This window comes from Boleophthalmus pectinirostris, unplaced genomic scaffold (genome assembly GCF_026225935.1).
Source record: "Boleophthalmus pectinirostris isolate CB_2022bp ecotype Guang Dong unplaced genomic scaffold, ASM2622593v1 HiC_scaffold_16, whole genome shotgun sequence".
NCBI classification, from domain to species: domain Eukaryota; kingdom Metazoa; phylum Chordata; class Actinopteri; order Gobiiformes; family Gobiidae; genus Boleophthalmus; species Boleophthalmus pectinirostris.
Window position 1 is genome coordinate 30,143,144 of NW_026571095.1, and position 22,174 is coordinate 30,165,317.

A 22,174-nucleotide genomic window follows, 5' to 3' on the forward strand; every position below is an offset into this window, starting at 1 on the left:
GGACAAAAGTTTATTTGGTCAAAGCTGCTTCTTCAGTTCCAGTCGACAAACTGAATTTCTCCTTTACCAATAATATTAATGGATCAGTTTTATGTAGTGTTTTTTTGGGAGCTCAGAGACACTTTTACTGTTCATTCTCCACACTTGGTGATGATAAACTACTATTGTAGCCGCAGCTGCCCTGGGGAAGACTGACGGAAGCAAGACTTGGCCTTCCAAACACCACCATCACTCACGCACACACCACTTTCATACTATGCAATGTGGGTGAAGTGTTTTGCTTAAGTACACTGACAGTTTTTGTGACTGGCGCCCCCTGTGGTACATGATTTTCCCAGCGGTCTCCTATCCAAGTACTAACCAGGCCCGGCCCTGCTGAGCTTCTGAAATGTGACGAGATCAAGCTTTGACAAGATGGTATGGTAGTTTCCTGCTCATTTATGTTCTCGAAGTTGTATTTGAGTGATTCATGCGTGTTTGAGTCATCATTAATTGTTTATTTTCAAGACGCCATATGTCGATCAATCCCCGTTTTCACACGCCCGCTGCTCTGCACTAACTACGTTCTCCAAATTTATTTTCTAAATCAGTGATACATGTAGGATTCAGCAGCGTCGTGTAATCATTTTGGTACAAATTATTAAAAAATCTATTTCTTAGTGTGATCTACAGCTGTCCATAGGAGGAGCTGACAGCTTCATGGCACTTTGTTGTGATGACATTTACGGCGACGTCAGCTTCCACTGGACACCACAGTTTTCTAACTCGTACCTTGTTTCTTTTATTAAATAATTTTAGATGAATATTGCGATTTGAAATATCCAAATGATAGACTAATGATCCACAGGTGTCAGATTATAACTACTAGTATATAACAGACACAAGAACACTGTCTTCTTTAACCCTCGTGCACCCCTTTAAAATAGTTACACCTGTGGTCCTCTGTGACAAAAATGTACATTGAAAAAGAAGATCACAATATTTTTATGTAGTAAAACATTTTTGTCCAACTTTTTTATATCAGTGTCTTCATTTACTTCTGCCCTAGTCATACATACCAAATATTATATAATATTTTGAAATTTTAACCTCTGAAATGAAATTTTTTACAGCTGAAGTCTTACATTTTTTGCATGATTTTTTTTTTTTCTTTTTTTTTTCTATATTTTCCAACAAATTTTTATTTGTTTGTGTTGGAGTTGTCAGAGGCTTGGGACTCCTAGAACATACCCAGACCATTTTCACATCAAATATCTATGTCTCTGGCCTTCAGTGTGGACTAATATGTACAAATGTCTTTCTGTTGATATACTCTTGCAATGGAAGATACACAGTAAAAAGAAAAATATTAAACAATTCAAAAAGACTACAACCAAAACAATGTGAAGGGTTTTCAACACCAAAGAATGAAAAATAAATCAAAAAGTAAACACTGGCAAAGTTATGGTGTGAGTATTGTGATTATAGAAAATTCAATTAATGTGATCTTGGAAAAAAACACAGAGATTAAAAATACATCACAAGAAACACAAACTGGCCAATTTCTGTGCCATTTGGTGCAATAACAACAAAGTTATGCTAAAAAGAAAAGCTGCGATGTACAAAAATGTACCTAGGGTTGTAGGAGGGTTAATAGTGTTTATTTTTATTGTAAAACATGAACACTGTTGTTATTCCTAATCTTTTAACCACAGGTGAATCTGAGAAGCTGCTTATTTCACCTCTCCTTGTATAACATGTTTTTACCGCCATTTAAACTCCTGTCAGAACCAGTGATTAGTGACCAATTCCACTTACTGTGCACTATTGTTCTAACCACAGCAGAAAAATCCCACTGGACCATTTTGCGAAACACGATCACGCACACCACCCAGAAGTTCTATTCACCCGACACAACCCATTTTATCTTTCTCAGTCCAAACGCTGCCAGCCTCCCGCTACACTTCTATCTTTGTACATTTTGATGTCATTTCAATTACTCGGAAATACCCAATTAGTTTGAGATCTGTCAAAGCTGCTCACTGGGCCTTTCCATTCCAAATAAGGTGAGATTTTGCAGATTTTGTCGTTTTAAAATGTTGGCGAAATTTTAATTCTGTGTGTTTTTTGTTTTGTTTTGTTAAAGGGGTGAACTGAGCATCTGGGGCCAGTCAACAAATGGGGGTGAGTCTATTTTAGTTTTTATATTAGACTACATCAGGGGTCTCCAACCTTTTTCCTCCAACAACAACAAAAATACCAGAGAGATACTAGTTTTAGTGAAGAAATTTAGTATATAAAAGAGCCACAGCAAACCTTAGATGACGTACAGTTAGATTAGGATTAGATTTACCCGGAGCAGTCCCAGTTTTGAGCCCTGTGTCCCCCGTCCCAGCAGATTTATCCAAAACCACTCATTTGTCCCAGTTTTATACAAGAAATGTCACAGATTTCCATATTTTTGACCAGTTTGATCCCTGCTAACAGTAAAGAAAGGCATTAATTGTCATTTGTTTAAGCGAAATACAGAAAAGCTGCTGAAAAATGACCAAAACACAAAGAAAATTTGACTATACAGACCCATGTTAGTCATGAATGGGCCGAGTGCAGAAAAGTTTTCCTTAATTTACGCACTCAATTCACAATTTTATTATTACCAACCACCACAAACCGAGGGTGTCTCAGTTTTTTATTTTGAAAATGTGATCACCCTAAGTTAGATACCTATAAAACATAAACCATTATCATTGTATTAGTGCATAAAGTATTCAAGACAATACATATAATTCAGAAATCCCCTGGCGAGCTACTTGGAATGGGGTGGAGAAGTACTGAGCTACAGTTTGGAGACTCCTGGATTACATCATGCTGTTGGTCTTAAAAGTTTAAAGGTCCTGTATTACACAAAATTGACTCTTGTGAGCTTTTAGCCTTGTTATAATGTTGTTAAATCCTCAAAAACAGACCTGGAGTTGTGTTTTGTTTAATTCACATGTTTGAGTAACCCTTTTTTATTACTTTTTGGCAAATAATAACACGTCTGCATCTCGTATTTTGTTGATTTTTTTCAATTTAAAAATGATATTTATATGAAGTATTTATAGTTATATTTGAATTTTTATATGACGTATTTACATTTGCCACCGAATTTTCATCACCTCAGAAGCTCGAGATCAAACAGTGACAGTCGACACACACGAGCAGAGTTCTGTAGTGCAGGTAAGGACAGAAAAGTACGAAAAGTTGAAGAGTTTTCAAAGAACAGTGGATGACCGATTACTTTTTGTTCAGTGTAAGGACCATTCAGCTTTTCTGTTGTGTAAAGAAAGTGTGGTGGTTTTCAAAGAATATAATCTGCTTCGTCAGATTGAATTTGACGTCATGGCTTCACAGTTCTTCGCTGATTTGCCGGTGCGCTGTCTACAACTTCCGGGATTCTTGCAAACCGTCTAGTGTATTCGGATTCCTGACCTAGTTGCTGGAGAGAAATGAAATTGAGCGGAGGCACTAGACAGGTCCAGGGCTGAAATTTTCCAAATAATTGTAGTGAGTTTAAAAACACAGTGGAGCACAGTGTTTTTTTCAGCCTAAATATGCAGGATTTGTGGGTTTAACATTATAACATCAGAAAAGAGTGTAATATAAGAAGTTATATGCAGATATTGTAAAGACTGCTAAGTAAGTCTCCCATAAAATGAAAATCTGAGAAAATAGCGTCAATTTCAGTGACTGTTATGTTTTTATCTGTATCCCGTCTGCAGATGCGAGTGTGGGTCTGGTCTGTGGCTGTGCTGGTGTGCGTTTGCTGGTTCGATTCCTCTCTGTGTTACCCAAACGGCTCCGTGTCCATCTCCTGTGAAAGCATGATCCCCGTGCACCTGCCCTACACCGCCAACTCCAGCAGCCCCCCCTACACCCTGTCTGCCTCTGCTGACACCTACAGGCCAGGGGACAGCATTACAGGTCAGCTCTACTACACCTGACACATGAAACCTCACACTTTATTGGTCTACAAGGGACAGTATTTGTAGCTCACAGCATATTATAATAACTAAAATAAACAAATGAATAAGCAGCAGAAATAGCAAGAAACTCCAGTACAGTTCAAATATGTTCAAAATGTAGGTGAAAATGACTGAAAACTGACCTTTAAAACACGTGCTGGTAGCTTTGTAATGTTCAGATTTTCTTTCCGTTTTTTTGGTCACATTTTATATAGCGCTTTTCCACCTTCAACGCACTCAAAGCTCAAAACATTTTTCATAATATTTGTACAGTTGTATTGTTATTGATATCAGTCTGGTCCTCACACCCTCTGCCTCTGTGATTTGTTTATTTCAGTGACTCATGTGAAACAAATTAGTCACTATCATTTAAAATTAAATCAAAATTTTCTCCCCTCGGATGAACAGAGGTTACTGCCTTGCTCTAGATTCGTAGTACTCGACACCAGTCTTAGTCTCGAGACCGGCCTTTTTACGGTCTTGGTCTCGTCTCGAAATTGAGTGCATTTGTACTCAGTCTTGTCCCGGTCTTGATGGCAGTTGATCTCGGTCTTGTCTCGGACTCGAGGTCTGACATTCGACGAGTGCAATCATATTTCAGTAAATGTGCAGAGGTTGCTAAATATCACTGCAAAATCAGTAAGATAATGCAACTGTAAATGTTATGAACTTGAAAAAAAAAAAACACTTGATAAACTTTGAAGTTGTTTTCTGTAAAGTGGAAGTGGGATTAAAGATGGGGTTCTCAAACTGTGGGTGAGGGTCCAAAAAGGGAGAGTGTTTCAGTGCAGTACAGTTTGCTTGGCTTGTTTTAGGACTAGATGAACATTAACCAGATCAAATGGAGATACATTTATAAAAATATTGATAAATATGTGCCAGAATAACAGTAAAATAAAAATACATGATATGATATGAAATGATAAAAATTGTCTCGATTTGGTCTCGATGGGCCGTGGTCTCGGTCTTATCTTGGTCTCGACCTTTAAAAGTCTCGGTTTTGTGTCGGTCTCGACTCTCAGAGGTCTTAGTCTTATCTCATTCTTGGGACCCTGTGGTCTTGGACTGGACTTGTTCTCGATTAGTGCGGTCTTGATTACACTAGCTTGTTCATTGACTCCACATCAATGTGACAACTTTTTCAGTCCCCTGTGGTATTTTTTTCCTTTATTTTTTTGATAGAGACAGACCAGGCATGTCCCTGATCGGCCTAATCTGTCAATCATGGCCATTTGAAAATAGGGAGACTCACCAGGGACCACACTCACATCTTCATAAAGTATTGAAGAAGTGTGTGTTCTGTATCTCAGAAAACTAGTAAAATCAAACTCCAAAATTTGACACCATCCCTTAAAGAGTTCATTACATGATTTTCTTTCATTTTGGGAGTGATTTGTTCATGTTTTCTTGTATTTGTCTTTGAGAATGAAAGTGCTCACATTGTGTTGTCAGTGACTCTGGAGGTCCAGGACGCCACACTTTACTTTGAGGGCTTCTTTCTTCAGGCTCGGAGCAGCAGCAGCCCAGGTAAAACATTTCACTGAAATAAACCCCCGCGTACCACATCCAATAAATAAATCAGCATTACAATTTTTATCAGTAAAAGCCATGTTTGATTTGTACAAGTTTGGGGACACAGTTAGGTCATGTTTATGGAATTTAAACTCAAAATCTTACATACAGTTTCTTTAATTACAATTCTTGACAGTGAAGTGACTCTGTGTTGTTCTGTGTCAGAGCTTTGGCCCGTTGGAAAGTTCAAGGTCATCAACAATAACATGTTTACTTCTCTCACATGCAACAGTAAAATGGTAAGTGACTAATACACCAGCTCGACTCATACGCTGCATACACGTGTGAAAACTGATAATAAAACCATTCTCTTTGTAACAGAACTCAGCCGTCAGTCAGGCCAATAATACCAAAAGAACCAAAGTGGTGCTGACGTGGGAGGCACCAAACAATGAGAAATGTGGAGACGTGCACTTTAGGTAAACAAGGGGTGGGTCAGTAAGTGTATTTTTTCCACCTACCCCCTATCTCCGCCCACTTTTTTAAGCTTTCTTCTGTGTTAAAACATTGTTCCCTCATCAAAAAACACGCCTGAAGAGGTTTTAGATGTCATCCATTCATGTTTGAGTAATTTAGCGATCTCTCCTGAACCCTATTCAAACCCACCTTATATCCAACAGGGTTTTCACGGTCATAGAAATCCTGGAAAAGTCATGGAAATTTGTAAATTCAATGAAAGTTTTGGAAAAGTCATGGAATTTTAGTATCTCTTTCACACAACTACAGCGTTCTGTTAAGTTCTCATTAGACTATTATTATTATTTCTGAATGTATGCGACTTTTGTTTAGAAGAGACAACAATAAATGCACTGACAGTATCTGGAATGTTAAAAAAACTATAATACGAAACCTTAAGGTGAGTGGAAAGGGTTAAAGGGACAGCCTGGAATTTTGGACATAGGACCTCAATTCCTCGTGAGCCAGAGTGTTGCGACGTGTGGAGACACTTTTTTAAATATTCCATCCAGTCCTTATATTTGCAGAGGTCGCTGGTGCTAGGCTAGTTCATGTCAGTGGCCATAGTTATCCTGCCACTAAAAACAGTCTTACCCACTCCACAAAACACCCGAAGCAAATCTATTATTACAACAGACTGTAAATGTCTGTGTCGATAGAATAATTTTAGAAGTAAAATCAACCTTGCATTTGAAGATTTTTGTCTGAGCAGCAGCAGTGAGTTGTACTTCCTGATAGAAAGCTCTGCAGCGGCGGACTGATATGTGAGAAAATAGTCCCTCAACATGCGATGATTCATGCAATGCAAGGTTACTTTTATTTCAAACATTATTCTATCAACACAGACATTTACATCAACAGTCTGGTGTAATAATAGATTTCCTTTGGGTGTTTTGTGGAGTGGGTAAGACTGTTTTTAGTGGCAGGAAAACTATGACCATTGACATGCACAAGCCTAGGAAGTCCTGATTGTGTGTGTCTGGAGCAGGGCCACAGTGGTGAAGAGTTACAGTAAGTTCTGGTTAAACGTGACCAGTCCCTCTGTCAAACTGGAGAGAAGTCCTGGAGCGCCACCTGCTGTGAGTACTGCACACTGACACACACCCATGAAGCAAACGAGTCTATACAGAACCATCGACGTGTGTGTTGTGTCCAGGTGGTGTCATGGTCCGTGCTCCTCTTCTGCTCTGTGTCTCTGCTCGTTCACTCCTGACACAGAAGAACCAGCAGCTCCACCCTCCACAGGAACAACTCCAGAATCACTTCACTTCACTGTCAAACCTCTGTCTGTCCACTCATCTGCACATGTACCGTAAATGTGTCTTTGTGTTGGAATAAAGGACTTTTAAAGATCATCTGAGCTAAATGTATGCAACTTTGACGGCTTGATCTGTCTGCAAACTGATGTAATATTTAACTTTGTAATTGAGTTAGTGAAATGACCATGTAGCCAAAATGTATAGCATTTAAAGGGTGAATAAAAATGAACCTTGTAGATTTAAAAATAATAATTTTAGATTTTATTACTAAAAAAACAGATCATTTAGTCACAGTATGTAACTCGTCTCAATGGAAATATTCCTTTGGCCATAATATTTCACAATATGGCATAAAACTTATAGCCTGATTCACCAGCAGGTTTCACTTCATAGAAACCGTCTGACGTTAGGATTCGTTCGCTCAATGGTAAGCGGGTACTTTTTCATTTAACCAATCGCTGCTATTTGGTTGTGACATATGTAATGCGGTGCTAACGGGGCTAACTGGTAAATTAAGCTTTTCTTGGAGGAAGAAGTGTAGTAACGTCTTTCCCCTTGATAAAATCCACCAAACACAACTCTTTGTCCCAGCTTTAAATCCTCGATCTCAGTAATTGTTGCTAACACAGAATGTATGGCTTTTCACTGATTGGCTGGTGCCCGAACTCACACTCTTGGGTTTTTGCAAACCGTTTAGTGTATTCTGATTCCTGACCTTGTCGCTGGAGAGAAATTAAATTGAGCGGAGGCACTAGGTGGCGCCAGCCTGACTATAAAACTTACCCATCTCCATGGACAGTAGAGTACATTTTTAACTTTCCATTTCCACGCAATCATGCAGGTGACACACCACTAAAGAAAGTTACATACTGCAGCTTTAATGTACTATCACAATAATGGATTTAATGGGCTTGTTTTATTCATATTATAAATGTTATTCCCTAAAATTAAAATTGTATGGGAGTCATGAGACCACTGGGAATACGAGGTGCCACAGTGGGGCAGCAGGGGCTCTAGTGCACGGGTCTCCAACCTTTTTCCTCCAGTGAGCTACCTTTACAAAATGAAAACACCAGAGAGCTACTCACTTTAGTGGTCTCAAGAAATTGAGTATTTAAAAGAGCCACGGCCTTAGATGAGGTACAGTTAGATACTTATAAAACTTAAACCATTTAGTACTGCACATAGTTAGGCATCAAAATTATACATTTACAATGGTAATAGCCATTTAATTAACCAAAATGTTGCCTCCTCTTGCCTAATATGAATGTGTTCTGAGTGAGTTAGTGGTGGTCAGGTGATGGCGCAGACTGAAAACCTCACTTCCCTCAGTGTGCCTCAGGGCAGCTTTGGCTACAATCCACACCAATCCCTGCCTATTTTTGTCTCTAAATGCTCCCAAACCACAGTTTTTTTGTGGTGGCACTTCCAGTTAAACAGGGATCTCATTCAAAGGAGAATATGGAAAAAAGTTTTGCATTTTAAATATGATATAAAGTCGGTTATTTGCTGTAAAGATCGGCAGCCCACCACTGAATGAATAATGCATGGAACTGTAAAGAGCTCTCGACGTCTTGAAAGGTGCTAAATAAATCCAATGTATTCTTCTTTTTATGAAACATTTCCAAGTGAATCAAATGACAGACTGCACATACACAGATATGCACCAGTTCTTTAATATGTGACATTTAGAATTACAACAAAGTCCACACTAAACATTGATACAGCAGCAGTGGATCACATGGATGCATTCTGGTCTGTCCAGTGTCTCAGGTGCATGGTAACAGTAGTCTGAGCATAAGGCAATGAGAGAGTGGAAGACTCTACACTAAAAACACTACAAAGGGTCAAAGGTCACAGGGTTATCAACACCTCTCCATCGCATATTAGATTATCATGAGTCATCTTTGCCTTTTGTTACGATTCCTACTTTTGCTATAGTTCATGTATTTTCCCATATTTATAAAGTGCATTTCCATCTATAGTCAAATGACATTCAGCGGTTTCATGAACGACTAAAGTCACATGTTAAACAGGTTTATTCTAACAGCAGTTTATCTCTAGAGGCTCAGACGTGTCCGATTACAAAACAGTAATCAATGAGAAAAAAAATTACTAAAACTTTACTCATTTAAAGCCATGCCCACTTAGTCCTTTCTGCTTTTCTGCTGCTGTGATATTGCAATGTACAGTACAGTTGCCCTAATAAATGGTGTATATTTTAAAAGCTTTATCTACTGTTCCTACTCATTTTGGGGCAAATTTGGTGCAAAAACTCTGGTTAAAAACATCTAAAAAACTGCAGTTTCCAGTAGTTGGTGACATCAAGCAAGACTGTCCTGTTTACATCCAGGTGCTTGTAATCAGAAACCCCTCCTCCCCCCTCACTCCCCCTTCAGTCCTCCAGGTACTGCCCAGTTTAGCAGCTCTGTCTGAAATGTGGATGTGGGCGGAGTTTAGTTGTTTAGTCCCACTTTAATAAGTCTTAAAATGTTCATTCAAATCCCCTCATATTGCAATGATGTAACAAGTAAAAGATGATTGCACAATGACAAAAGTAGACAGCTGAAATGCTAAAAGCCGGAAAGTCCTGTGAGCGTGCGCTCAGGACAGTCTGGCCTCTGTATTGCACATGTGTGATGCAGTGATGTGGGTTAGTACTACACTGTTTATCTCTCAGGGTTCATGTTGTTACAATGAGTTTAAAGGTCATAGAGCACCTCCAGCACAGTGGCCAGGGACCAGGCCTGAGTCTCACAGCTGAACGGACAGTACTGACCATTCTCATTGGTCAGCTCAGGGAGACCTTTCCATGGAGACCTGAGGAGAGAGGGAGAGCTGGTCAGGAGAAGGAATTAGGAAACATCATATTTATTAACAATCGTCTTTCTGCACTCATTCTGGACACATGTACTGTGATTTAGGAGTGATTCACGCTTTGGCGTCTTTCCATTGGGCCAGAGTGAGTGCGCTCAGAGTAGAAAAATAGTTTAATTATGGTTGTGGTATCATAATCGGTTTAGAGTATTGAGTCTGTTCCTTAGTATCTCTCTCACGAGTGGTTGGCTGCTCTTGAAGCTACCTGGCTCACACAAAACAGTGTTGGAAACTTTTTGCTTTTTTGAGCTCAGCTTTTTGAGCTCAGTTTTTAACAATGTGTCATGAGATTTGCAGCAAGTGCTGTTCAGTGGACACAAACAAGTAAGGGGCTGGATTGTGTGAAATGAGTTGTTTGAGGGCCACAGATCTCTTTTTAATCCAATGACTCACTACAGTGAGTTGTATTACAATACACTGTTTTGATTGTATATAAGCATTTAAATTTACAGGAAAAAGTACTACCACTGACCATCTGGGGCAATTCAGCTCTAAGAGCCGCATTTAGCCCCTGGGCCATAGTTTGAAACCCCCTGCTATAAACTATTGTGCACTTTAAGTACGTTATGGTTATTGCATCAGTGAAATACAGTCTTCAAGGTGATTAGTATGATCTATTCCTAGTATAAAAAAAAAATGGAGTGTCCTATTTTGCTTTGAATGAAAAGCAAACAGAATAAAGGCCTTAACTATGGGACATGTCTGGATGTGGGAGACGCAAACTCCAATAGCTCAGTTTAGATGCTTGTCCACCTCATTGTCCACCTCACTGTCCACCTTAATACTTAGTGACACAGACTAAAGCTGAAGGAGCTCTACCTCTCCAGGTGAGTGTAGTGTCTGGACAGCACGTTCTTCACCAGAGTCACACTGTCTCTCTCTTCTTCCTTCTTCTTTGCAAAGTAGAGTTTGGCTCGGAGGAAGTATCCCACAGGCCACAGCCACTCCTACACACACATGTATTAGACTCAAGCATTATTTGTATCTTTAGTATGCTGGGTATTTTTTCAGATGCAGTACCCCTCACACCCAGCAGAGGGCTTACAGACTTACAGGTCCCTGGTGGTAGTTGAATCCCTTGGCCAGGTTGTAGTTGTCATTGTCCAGAGAGTTGTCATAGATGCCACAGTAAACCATGTCACTGCAACAGCACAGGTCAGTTTAACATCTGCACAAACACAGACATGAGCCTCATGTTCTCAGAGCAGAACTTACTCTGGGTCCAGGGTCTTCATGCCCAGAGGCCCCAGCAGCTTCTTCTCGGCCATTTCCAAAGCGCTCCAGGCATGATCCACAGTGAACAGCTCTGGAGCCTAACACACACACACAGACAAATGTAGTATTAATCCGGGTACAACAATGATAAATACAGAATGTAGTCTGACAGATAGAAAACTGTCCAGTTAGTAATACCAGACGCAGAAGTATTGATACAGTTCCTTAACAGGACCATGAACGCTTGTATTGATCACAGAAGCGTTCATGGTCCAGTTTAGGACCTATGCTGTGACTATGCTTCTGAAAATGAGCTGTTTAAATTTTTTTTTTCCTTAAAACCTATCAAGTTGTGTTTGCTAATGTTTACATTGACACTTTGGTAACTGCATCATACACATACATGCAGATCCCCCTCAGCATGACATCACTGCAAAGTATCAACAGATCTTATATTTCCACAGATCAGTGGTATAAAACACATGTACACAGATGTGACAGACAGAAGTATAAGAGGCTGCACGCACCACCACCATGGCGATGGTGAAGTTGGGCCGGAGTTGGTAGTCGCACCAGGGGCTGGAGGCTCCGTGGCTGTCCTTGTAGATGCCCCTCTTGTGCACCAGCTCAGGGTGCTTCTCGTTGGGGTCGTGGAGGTCCTCGGACACCCAGAAGTGAGTCTCAAAGGAGGCCTGGATCTGCTGGTTCCACTGGGCGTAGGACACGAAGGACTCTGTGCCTGGACACAACATTAGTATCACTGTGTAGTTCTTTAGTAATTTAATTTGTAAGTAATTTTGTCTGCTATAGAGTTAGAGTATGACACACACAGATCACTATTTTAGGTTTTGGACATTTTAAATCACAATATTGAAACCTGATGTTTCCTAATATTTCCTATAATAGAACAAAGGCATTCAGACGTACCATTGTTTTGGATTGTGACTCCGTCGTAAGGGAACAGTCCTTTAGAGTGCAGGTCCACCACCCAGCGCACAGCAGACTTGCTCAGACCCACGATCTCCACAGCTGCACCATCTCTGTGCGGGACAGTATGACAGTGCTACACATGTGTGCCTCTAAAGAGCAAACAGAATCAGGTCTAGAACAGTCTCCACACACCTGGGAGTAGCGGGCATGCCTTTGTTCCTGGCCCTCTCACTCTCTCCCATTTTGTCCATCCACGTGCCGCAGTTAAAACGGTTCCCTCCAGAGACAAAGCCTGTTTTTGGATCCACTTTGACCTCCACGTTGAAGCCTGAGCACACACATACATGATTCTTACACATATGTCTATTGTAAACAGGTAAAACGTGTGTATGAGTGCATACCCTCGTCTCTCATCTGCATGTCGATCTTGGGCCCTGCGTTCCTCTCTCTGAAGGAGATGCCCTCCAGGTGGCGCTGCAGAACCTCCTGGATCACATCATACAGGGGCTGTTCCTGTGCAAAAAACATTCAAAGTCTTACAGGAAAAGTTTGTATGTTTTATGTGGGGCCAGGAATAAATATTTAACCCATTAATTGCAAAAGTTAAACAAAGAAGAAAAAAGAAAAAAAATGCTCCTGCACACTATTTCAGTGTTTTTAAATCAGAACAAATACTAGTACCTGATGAAGGTCAGTCGACCCAAATTTTGAAAGTAATAAATGACATGAAAAGAGTGAGAAAGTGCAGGAGCTCTCTTTGTTCTACAAGAAAAGGACCTGTTCTCTTACGTACCTGCCGCCGCCTCAGATGAGCGGAGCTTAGAGACTTTGAAATAGCACTGAGATAAAACAAAAGACGCTTAGGAGGAGTATGAGGACTACATTCTGTCAGTGGCTATAAGGTTTTCACCCTCTTAGTTCTCAAGCCCTCTCTTATACGGGGATAAGGATTCTGTGTGCATGACAACTCATTACAGACGCACAACGCTAATTTGCAAATCAATATACGCAAAAACATGGACTGGCACTAAACTTTTTAGTTGTGTAGTAAAGTTTGCCAAGATAGTTTCCTCCTTTAGTCTCACTTGTACAGAAGACAGAAGAAGAAAAGCTGTGTGTACATCTGCTCTGTGCTCTGTGCGTAAGGCAGGGAGACAACGAGCTGCCAAATCTGACACCAAATGTTTTAGGTGTATGCAGTACTGGACTGTAGCGGCTTACTTTCACCCCTGATTCTACTACACAGTATGAGTATGATGAGAACTTACCACTTGTCCTGGGGGGAGGGGCTGACTGTCATCAGTGGGGTACATGCGAGACACGGGACAGAGCAGGATCTCATGGCCCTGAGGGACGTGGTTCGCATAATCCTGTGAAGACAAACATAAAAACACTTCAGTACAATGTAGCTCAGAGAAAACACTTGTCACAGCAGGTCAAAGGGTCTGTGAGCTTTGGACAGGTTTTTCTCCATGAGCAGACAACCTGATTACAACCTCTTTTTTTTGGGGGATTTCGCTGCCTGGATGACGGATAAAAATGGGAACACTGAGCAGGATTCATGCACCTCTGGGGTGTACAGTCACAGTATAGTACCTGGATGCACTGGAGCCACCACCACACGGCGTCTCTGCAGTTGTAGCGAGCACCTCGGCCCTCTCCCAGCAGGTTTGGGATGAGCCCGTGACGAAGAGTCCCCGCGAACGCCAGGATGATGTTACTGAGGAGGAAGAAGAGAACGAGACGTAAAGGCCGTGTATATACGTGTATGCATGTGTGTGTACTAGAAGTGTGTAATGTGTGTCTGTGTGTGTGTGTGTCTCATACCGGGCCTCCAGGTGTCTTCCTGTGAGTAGCATGAGTCCTCTCAAAGCGATGAATGTGTCTCGGCCCCAGCAGCGGAAGATCCCAGCAGAGAAGTGAGGGAGACCTGCTCACACACACAGACACACAGACACACCAGGGCTGTCAGCTTTCTACAACAAGGACTTTAAACATTTATCTGCATTTGACCCATAATAAGAGGTGGGTGTGTTACCTGCAGCCATTGACACACAGCACTGCTCCTTCTCTCCGCTGATGGGGTTGAGGCGGTACGGCACTCCCTCCAGTTTGTCTGAGAGCGGAGGCAGAGCGGGGAGTCTGCCCACATTGCACATCTGCACAGAGCCCAGAGCCAAGTGTCGCACGAAGCTCGAGCCGTTCTGGACAAAACTACACACATACAAAAAACAAACAGTAAACAATTAAATACACAACAAATCACCAAACAAACACATCTGTACAGGGCCAAAGCCAGACAATAAACACTAAACAATAAACAACTAAACCAGGGGTGTCAAACTCATTTTGGTCCGGGGGCCATATCCAATCTACTTTGATCTCAAAGGGACCGGATCAGAAAACTCATGGCATATATACCCCCAAAATAACATTAAGTTCAAATATTTGTGCAGAGAAACGCAAATCTATTACAGAAATATTTTTTAATTGATGAACTCTTTCTTTTACAAAATATTATAATATTATGAACAACCTGAAACTTTAAGAAAAATCCATTTCAACACAATGTTTTAACTTTAACTTGTATTTAAATAGGAACAAGTCAATTTTTCTTGGAAAATTCTGCACTCGGCGTCCGCTTTTCTCATGTTGGACATTTTTCTGATGAGGGTGTCACGGTCAACAGTCAAAACTATCGTCCTTTAAGAGCGTTTGGAAAGAGACAAGTCTTCATTTGTGCTGCACTGGTGGGAAGGGCCACGTACAGAGACGCTGGAGACACTGCTGTGCTAAGCGACGGAGAAAATTACCAATATTTTAATAGAAAATATAATTAAAATATTTTAGTAGAAAATCAGCCAAGGGCCAAATTAAAGGTCTTGGAGGGCCGGATCTGGTCCCCGGGCCGTATGTTTGACACCTGTGAACTAAACAAACAAAGAGCAGACACGAGAATCTCTCACCTGGACATGAGCTTGTAGGTGGAGTCCAAAGCCGTGGTATAAGTGGAGACCAAGATGGCATCAAAGTAACAGGGGATGAGGTAACGAGGGATGTGCTTCAGGTATTTAAACATGGCTGCCAGCCACTCGCCCACCTGCAACACAGCACATGTTTAAGACTTTAATCTACGTTTTCATTAAGGGTTACATATTCAACATACAGCATCTTTGTTCATTAGTCAGAATTTGAGTATAAATATGTGATAAAGGTATTTCAAGAAAATGAACAGTGATGAGACCATTTGTAGGGTTGTAGATTTTATGAAGAATGAAACAGAATAATACACCACAGAAAACTGCTTCATATCCCCTTCACCGTGTGTGACCACTTGCAGTTATATCATTATAAGGAATAGTCTGTACTACTATGTGTGTGGAGGAGAGTGACCTGTGCCAGGGGCCCTTCTTTGGAGATCAGGCGTTTGGAGGTGAAGTCCAGGAGCCAGTCTCCCTGTCTGAGGTTGGCACACACAGGGTGGCCCAGGTCATTGTTGGGACGGATGTTGGCCATCACAGACACCAGACCTAAGCGCACACAAAGAAGAAAAGAAGGTCTTAAAAATCATTGGTGGCCTTAAAAATTGCGTTATTTGGAAGAGAGCGTCCTCCTGTTTGTGTCCATGGAAATGTTGTTCTTTTGGATATAATATTCCACAGTGTGGCATTAGACATTTCTATCTCCATGTTCTGGAATGTTCTGGAGTATGGTTTTAACGTTCCATTTCCATGAAATCATGCAGATGTGCCACGGCCAGAAAGTGACATACTGTTGCTTTAAACAGAAAAGCACTGAGTTAAAATATGGCCGATCGTGATTAGATTTTGCTCAGCTCTCCCCTCTGTCTTTATTCCACTTGACAGACTAGTATGTGAAGTACTTTGTAGTCCGGACAGACTAGTATATGAAGTACCTTGCAGGCCGGCGTACTTGAGGCTCTCCCAGCCTGGAATACTGTAACAGCCTCCTCCATCCTCCTGCTCCTCAGCATCACAGCGGAACAGCAGCACGTTCATGTCAGCCAGGGACAGCTTGGACATGAGCCTTAATACACACAAAAACACACAAACAGACACACGTATGTTAGACAGGACTGGCCTCTCAATTTAGCCACATGTGTATGTGAGCTGTGTGAGTGTGCACTGACTGGGAGAGGGGCTTCTGGAGCACCTCGGGGGGGTTGTCGTCAGCTGTACTTCCTTTGCGGAACTTAGGACTGAACTGGGACAGGTAATACCTCAGCACCCCCACCACCTGCTGGGCTTTGGGGTCCAGACTCACCCTGGAAAAACAAAACACAAAGTACAAATATGTTTCATTATTTCATAATAAAAGTGGAGTTCCTACACTCAGGGGCAGGGCAAAAGTCTTAGAGTTATAGAAATACCGGTTGCTGAAGTTTGAGCACATTCAAAACAAAAATTATTCTCCAATGATCTCTGCCAGTCACATACACTTTGTTTCTGAATTTCTTAACTCTTTACATTGTAGATTCTCACTGAAGGCATCAAAACTGTAAATGAACACCTGAGGAATGTAGTAGAGACAAAATCTACTCAAAATAACTTGATCACTGCTTTTGACCCAGACAAGGTACTAACCTTGCACAGCAAGATGGATTTTCACAATATTTGTCCACTGTCAGTTTATTTAGGTGGGCAAACCAATCACATTGCAGCATTGAGGTTTGGGTGGAGCCAAAGGGAAAACTCCCAAACTAACTAAAACAAACATGGAGACGCTGACAGACATACTTCTGTCTGTTTTAGCTTCGACTATTTAGTTTGGGAAAAACATGCAGAAGGTAAGAGCTTCATGCTTTTGTGGACAGGGAACATGTCTGTGTTTTTTTTTGTTCAGTTATTTTATTATTATTTTTTCTTTACTACATTATTCCATTTACTGTATCTTGGCACCATATATGATGATGAGGGAAGTGGTAAACACAAAGAAAAACAAACAATGAATGAGGTGTGTCCAGACTTTTGACTGGCAGTGTCAGTGTCACACAGTATCAGCATCATAATGTCATATTTAAAGTCAAACTCATAAGAAGAGTTTAGATGAGGCTGACTTAGGGCCACGCTTAGGGCAGAATAAGCCAGGCTGAAGTCAGATTCAAGTGTTACCTGAAGGCGATGACGCTGCCCGGGGTGAGCTTCTCAAACGTGATCTCTTGGACAAACTCAGAGCGATCTTTAGCTGTGACTGCAGAGTGCTTCACCACTGTGCTCTGCTCCAGCTACACACACACACACACACACACACACACACACACACAAATATATTATTAACAGTGACACCTGCAGGCCACACCAGTGTAAATTGGTTCCCAAAGTGGGGCCACGAGTTGGGGGCATAGACTGTATATATAGACAGACTTCTCTTGAAAAATGGTGGCTCCTGTCTCTGTAACTGCTGCTGTCAGGCGTGTCATTCTGAGCGCTCTATATGATCTGGGTGGTTTTTATTTAGCCATTTTGTCTGTAAATCAAGATATGAACATGACAGTTGTTATTTTTGCCAGTTATTTTGAATTTATTATTACCATATATTTTTTCTCTTTGTTATTATAATATATTGTGATGTGTGAGCTACTGTGTCCAAGTAATTTCCCTTGTGGATCAATAAAGTTTGTCTAAGTCTAATACAGATTAATAAATGTATTCTCTCAAGAGATATGGTCCCGCTAGCGTTAACAACAGGTTTGATGGACACATACCAAGCCTCACTGCACAGCGCTGGTGTGACGTACATTCAGGACCCTCGCTTTGGTTAGGCACTCAGATAACCGTATATAAAACGTGGTTGCAGAATAGCCCCTATAACAGCTTGTCTCGATTGGCTTCATTTGGCCGAACACTGGCGTGACTATTCTCTCCCTTCGTGTACAGTCTATGGTTAAAGGTCCTCCAGATAATTTGTTAAACTAAAACAACATTAACCTAGATTTGACACTTAAAAGTATTACTAATATCAATTTCCTTTTGCTGAGGGATCCCAACTCGAGTTGGTCGGATGGTTATTTTGGGATCCCCTGCAATAGAATAGGGGTTCTGTTGAAATCATCTGGCGATCCTCGGCTCAGAGTCTCGCGCACCCCAGGAAATCGTGACCCCCTCTTTGGGACTCTCTGTGTGAACCAGCTTTACCGATATATGTTCTTTAATCTCCACAGTGTACTGGGGCAGCCCGTTGATGAACTTGCCGTCTTTCTCGAAGTTATCAGCTTTCCTCTCCACTGTCCGAGCCTCCAGGACCACCTCCTCAATCTTACCTGGAAACAACACACACAAGTTCCAGTGTCCACTGGTCACACACATACACATGCAGGCAGAGAGAGAGGGTCACACCTGGGATAAACATGGGGGGCACATTGGAGTCGTAGTGGTGGGTTTTGGGGTCATGGAAGGCGGTCCTGCACACGGCCACCACAGACTGGTGTGTGCTGGGGCAGTGACGAGTGATGGCCACGATGTCTGCGTCCACCTGGTCCACGTACACCTGGGACAGTCACACAGAGTAGGCAGGGAGCAGCCTGGTTATCAGTTCACTAGTTTACTTAGTCAAGTGCACTGTAATGTCTTAATGGAGCATTTCTTTGCCTAGAAAGTTACAGGTCAAATCTGTAGAGCAGGGGTCTCAAACTCAAATTACCTGGGGGCCACATTAGAGAAAGTCTGAGTGAGGCTGGGCCGCATTGAGTATTTGATAAATAGCGGTTGCACGGGAAAAAAGGAGAGAGAAAGAACAACATGCAACACACTTTCTTAATCTTTAATAACAGTTCAGAACATGAAAATGTATTCAGAACGTAAGTTTAAACTAATGTGTCTACTCTTCTTCTTTTGCCTACTCCTTGCTGGTTGAAACCTGGCTACGCTTCATCTTGCACAGCTGAGAGATATTTGGCTTGCAGGAGGAAGCAGATCCTCAGGATAGATTGAAGATGCTCATCAGTGAGCCTTGACCTGTATTAGGTGCTTTCACGCCGACAGTATTTGGTGCGCACCAAACGATCCATTCGAACCAGAAGTGGTTAGTTCGGTTCGTTTGCGTTGATGTGAAAGCGTCAATCAGACTCTGACCCGGACCAACTCAAGTGGACCGAGACCTCAAAAAAGAGGTGGTCTCGGTTCGCTTGAATCCGCACCAAATGACCAACTTTGGTGCGATTCTACCTGGTGTGAACGCGAACCCGGGTCCAAACCATAGACAGCAGGTTCAAACAAACTATTCTAGATGCATCATGGGAGAAACATGTCTCCTGCCTGAATGACGCGCTGTACGACTCCAGCGCAGTAACAGATTGTTGTCCAGACGCAGCCGCAATTCATTTTCGAAATATTTTAACAACAATGGCCAATACAGAGAATGTAATACACGAAGATCAGAGCAAGAACGTGCGAACGTGTGGCTCCAGAGTGAGTCAAAAATGGGGGTGTGTACTTCTGTTCAGGACCTGCACAGAGGTCCCGGTGTTCCCCGTGATCATGTAGGAACAAGCATTTGTTATTTTAGGCTTTAATTAACCAAATAATTTTATGACAATAGGCAATCACCCATTCAATTGATTCACCTTTAAAAAATGTCCTGCTTTTAGCCTAGTGTGAGAAATACAGTCGGACTAGATCCAAACCAGAGTCCCGAACCAGCAGGAGCAGCTCCGGTTCTGTCCGGGCACAGATGACGTGGAGCGGGGAGTGAAAAGCCCTTTTCCCGGGAAGAACCAAATGCGGACACCAACTAAACTGGATTCACGTTCTGTCCGGATGCTTTGCACCACCTCGGAACCAGCCGCGGTTCTTGAGCGCGGAGGACAGGAGCAGCACAGACCTGTAGGTAGTCCACAGCGCATTCTCACTTTCCCCGCACGGAACACGAAACCAACGCGCAGACGGCGGAACGTACCCGCTCAGAACCAGTCATTGCGCACTGGTCTTGCTCGCCACCGTCTGGAACCAGCACATGGAGGACAGAGCCTCCGGACCATCTGACCAAAGCGCTTGTAGGACGACAGAAGACCAAGGACCAGACCCCAGCGCCGTCCTGAGGAGCTGCGCGCTACGCTGAACGCTGTTGGCTGCTGCTGTTACCCGAACTCAGAACTGATGCGGTGAGTTTGTACAAAGTTCACGTTGCTGTTTTATGAACTGGTGATAAGATGAGGACGCCCGCGGTATTAACAGGAACATCAGTATTGGTTACTGGGATATCACTGTTCTACGGGACAGAGCTCGTTAATCGGACCGTTTTGGTTGTTTGCCGGTGTGAAAGCGGACCACATGGAGGTCTGCTTCTCGTAGTCAGACATATGGAAGACGCTTGTTTTTGCCTCGTAGTTTTTGCCATGTCGCCAGCCTCTGGTAGATCACTGCAGTTTTGTGGTGCTTGCATATTGATGACTGTGTTTACCGCTGAGTGCGGTGGATTTCGACGACGCACAGGTGGAGCTTGGTCATCTGGTTGCCAGCAAGTTACGCACGGAGTGTTGAACAGGTAAACAGACTGTCAATGTCTTTTATTTCTTATTAGCCCCTCCAATAAAGTCCCATACTTAAGAACAGGGGATTCTGTCAGCGCCTCCTCTGCACTCTGATGCTGTGTTGTGGTGAGCGTAAAGTGAAGTGCTCACACGGTACCACCATATGTGGTTTGTTTTGGTTCTTCGGTGAGGCCTATGTCACGGTACTTGTATTAACAGTCCACTTAGACTCGTTGCTTCACAACTGTTGTACATTGAGTTTGGGATGTAAACTGCGTTAATAATCTGTTGTGAATCTGCATGGGGATTGCAGCTTCATCTTCAGTCGGCCGGTAGGGGGGTGGGAGTCGTAATAAGAATTATTCTTTGGAATCAAGTGGAGCAAAAAATCCTTCCGCAGCAGTTGGCCCCCGGGCCGCGAGTCTGAACCCCTGTAGAGGTATTTTTGAGCAATAATAACACTTGTAACTGTAAAAATGCAAAAGAAAAGTTTAAGTTTTTTAGTTTCTGTAGTACATTCCAGGCAAATAAATAACACCAGAAAAGTTACACAGTGCATATTTAAGTTCTCAAAGATACCACATTCACTATCCATTTGTTAGAAGGAACAAATAAACCCCCCAAAACGATGGACTGTTGTGTTACCTGAATGAAACCCTGTGCTGCCAGCTCCTGGTGCAGTTTGTTCAGTGCCAGTTTCCCAGCCACAATGCCAGTTTGCGGGCCCACCTCCCCCAACGAGGAGAGGGAGGCCGAGGGGTTCCATTTGGGGTAGAAACGCTCCTCTTTCACCACAGAGATCTGCACACACACAAACACACACACAAACACAAAAGCATTAGATCTGACAGTAGTTAGCTGGCATTTTCCTCAGTGGTACAGTACCTGGTGTGGCACGAGCTCGTCGTACCCTCTGGTGGAGCCCGTGGCACAGCAGGCCATGGACACAATGGCAGAGCTGGGCAGAGAGTCCAGAGCCGAACGCAGCTGCAGCAGAGAACGGGAATCATGAGTTACATGCAGTATACAATGAGGATGGAAGATTCACAAAAATGTGCATCTTGTTTTGGATTTTCCTCATAACAGTCCTCAGGTGCGTGGACTGAGCTTTCAGTATTGCAAAAGTGACTGAACTGTAAGGGTGCATTCATACTTGTTATGAATTTAGTGTTTTTGTTCTCAAGACAATTATCCAATCAAAAAGCAGAATGAGTCTGATTTTGGTTGTCACTTTCAATGCTGAAATCCAGTTGGTTACTTTTTTACAAGTAGAACATTGAAAAGTAACATATTCTAAACTGAATCAGACTTTTTATGTCAAAATATCAAGATCAAAATAGATGATACAGTATAAATGAATAAGTATGTAATTTATTAAGTTTTTATATGTTAAA

The 22,174-nt window shown here is 42.2% G+C and overlaps 2 protein-coding genes across 5 annotated transcripts in view; one reads left to right on the forward strand and one right to left on the reverse strand.

Annotated features, from left to right (window-relative positions):
- The first annotated feature begins 1,978 nt into the window (after positions 1-1,978).
- Positions 1,979-7,298, forward strand: LOC110155704 (putative ferric-chelate reductase 1). 3 transcript variants are annotated; one of them, XM_055152082.1, is made up of 8 exons: positions 1,979-2,045; positions 2,126-2,163; positions 3,741-3,942; positions 5,436-5,510; positions 5,721-5,794; positions 5,877-5,974; positions 7,000-7,090; positions 7,168-7,298. In XM_055152082.1, the coding sequence occupies exons 2-8, from the start codon at positions 2,158-2,160 to the stop codon at positions 7,222-7,224; spliced, it is 603 nt and encodes a 200-aa protein (XP_055008057.1). In that variant the 5' UTR covers positions 1,979-2,045; positions 2,126-2,157; the 3' UTR covers positions 7,225-7,298. The 3 variants fall into 3 exon arrangements, with proteins under 3 accessions (XP_055008057.1, XP_055008059.1, XP_055008058.1); XM_055152084.1 differs by lacking the exon at positions 7,168-7,298 and having other exon boundaries at positions 5,877-5,985; positions 7,000-7,037; XM_055152083.1 differs by lacking the exons at positions 1,979-2,045; positions 2,126-2,163 and adding an exon at positions 2,931-3,198.
- A 1,626-nt stretch (positions 7,299-8,924) lies between these two features.
- The window catches only part of agla (amylo-alpha-1, 6-glucosidase, 4-alpha-glucanotransferase a), a 44,949-nt gene continuing 31,699 nt past the window's right edge, over positions 8,925-22,174 (reverse strand). For both annotated transcript variants that reach the window (XM_020919860.2, XM_055151598.1), the window contains 21 exons: positions 21,666-21,767; positions 21,426-21,581; positions 18,649-18,799; positions 18,448-18,572; positions 17,425-17,537; positions 16,443-16,577; positions 16,209-16,339; positions 15,686-15,822; positions 15,259-15,392; positions 14,331-14,506; positions 14,120-14,222; positions 13,889-14,012; positions 13,561-13,662; positions 12,694-12,805; positions 12,485-12,620; positions 12,290-12,402; positions 11,890-12,101; positions 11,363-11,460; positions 11,201-11,288; positions 10,967-11,094; positions 8,925-10,090 (listed from right to left, as the gene is read on the reverse strand). In XM_020919860.2, the coding sequence (XP_020775519.2) occupies positions 9,973-10,090; positions 10,967-11,094; positions 11,201-11,288; positions 11,363-11,460; positions 11,890-12,101; positions 12,290-12,402; positions 12,485-12,620; positions 12,694-12,805; positions 13,561-13,662; positions 13,889-14,012; positions 14,120-14,222; positions 14,331-14,506; positions 15,259-15,392; positions 15,686-15,822; positions 16,209-16,339; positions 16,443-16,577; positions 17,425-17,537; positions 18,448-18,572; positions 18,649-18,799; positions 21,426-21,581; positions 21,666-21,767 (2,694 nt within the window). In that variant the 3' untranslated portion in view covers positions 8,925-9,972. The remainder of the gene's footprint in view (positions 10,091-10,966; positions 11,095-11,200; positions 11,289-11,362; positions 11,461-11,889; positions 12,102-12,289; positions 12,403-12,484; positions 12,621-12,693; positions 12,806-13,560; positions 13,663-13,888; positions 14,013-14,119; positions 14,223-14,330; positions 14,507-15,258; positions 15,393-15,685; positions 15,823-16,208; positions 16,340-16,442; positions 16,578-17,424; positions 17,538-18,447; positions 18,573-18,648; positions 18,800-21,425; positions 21,582-21,665; positions 21,768-22,174) is intronic.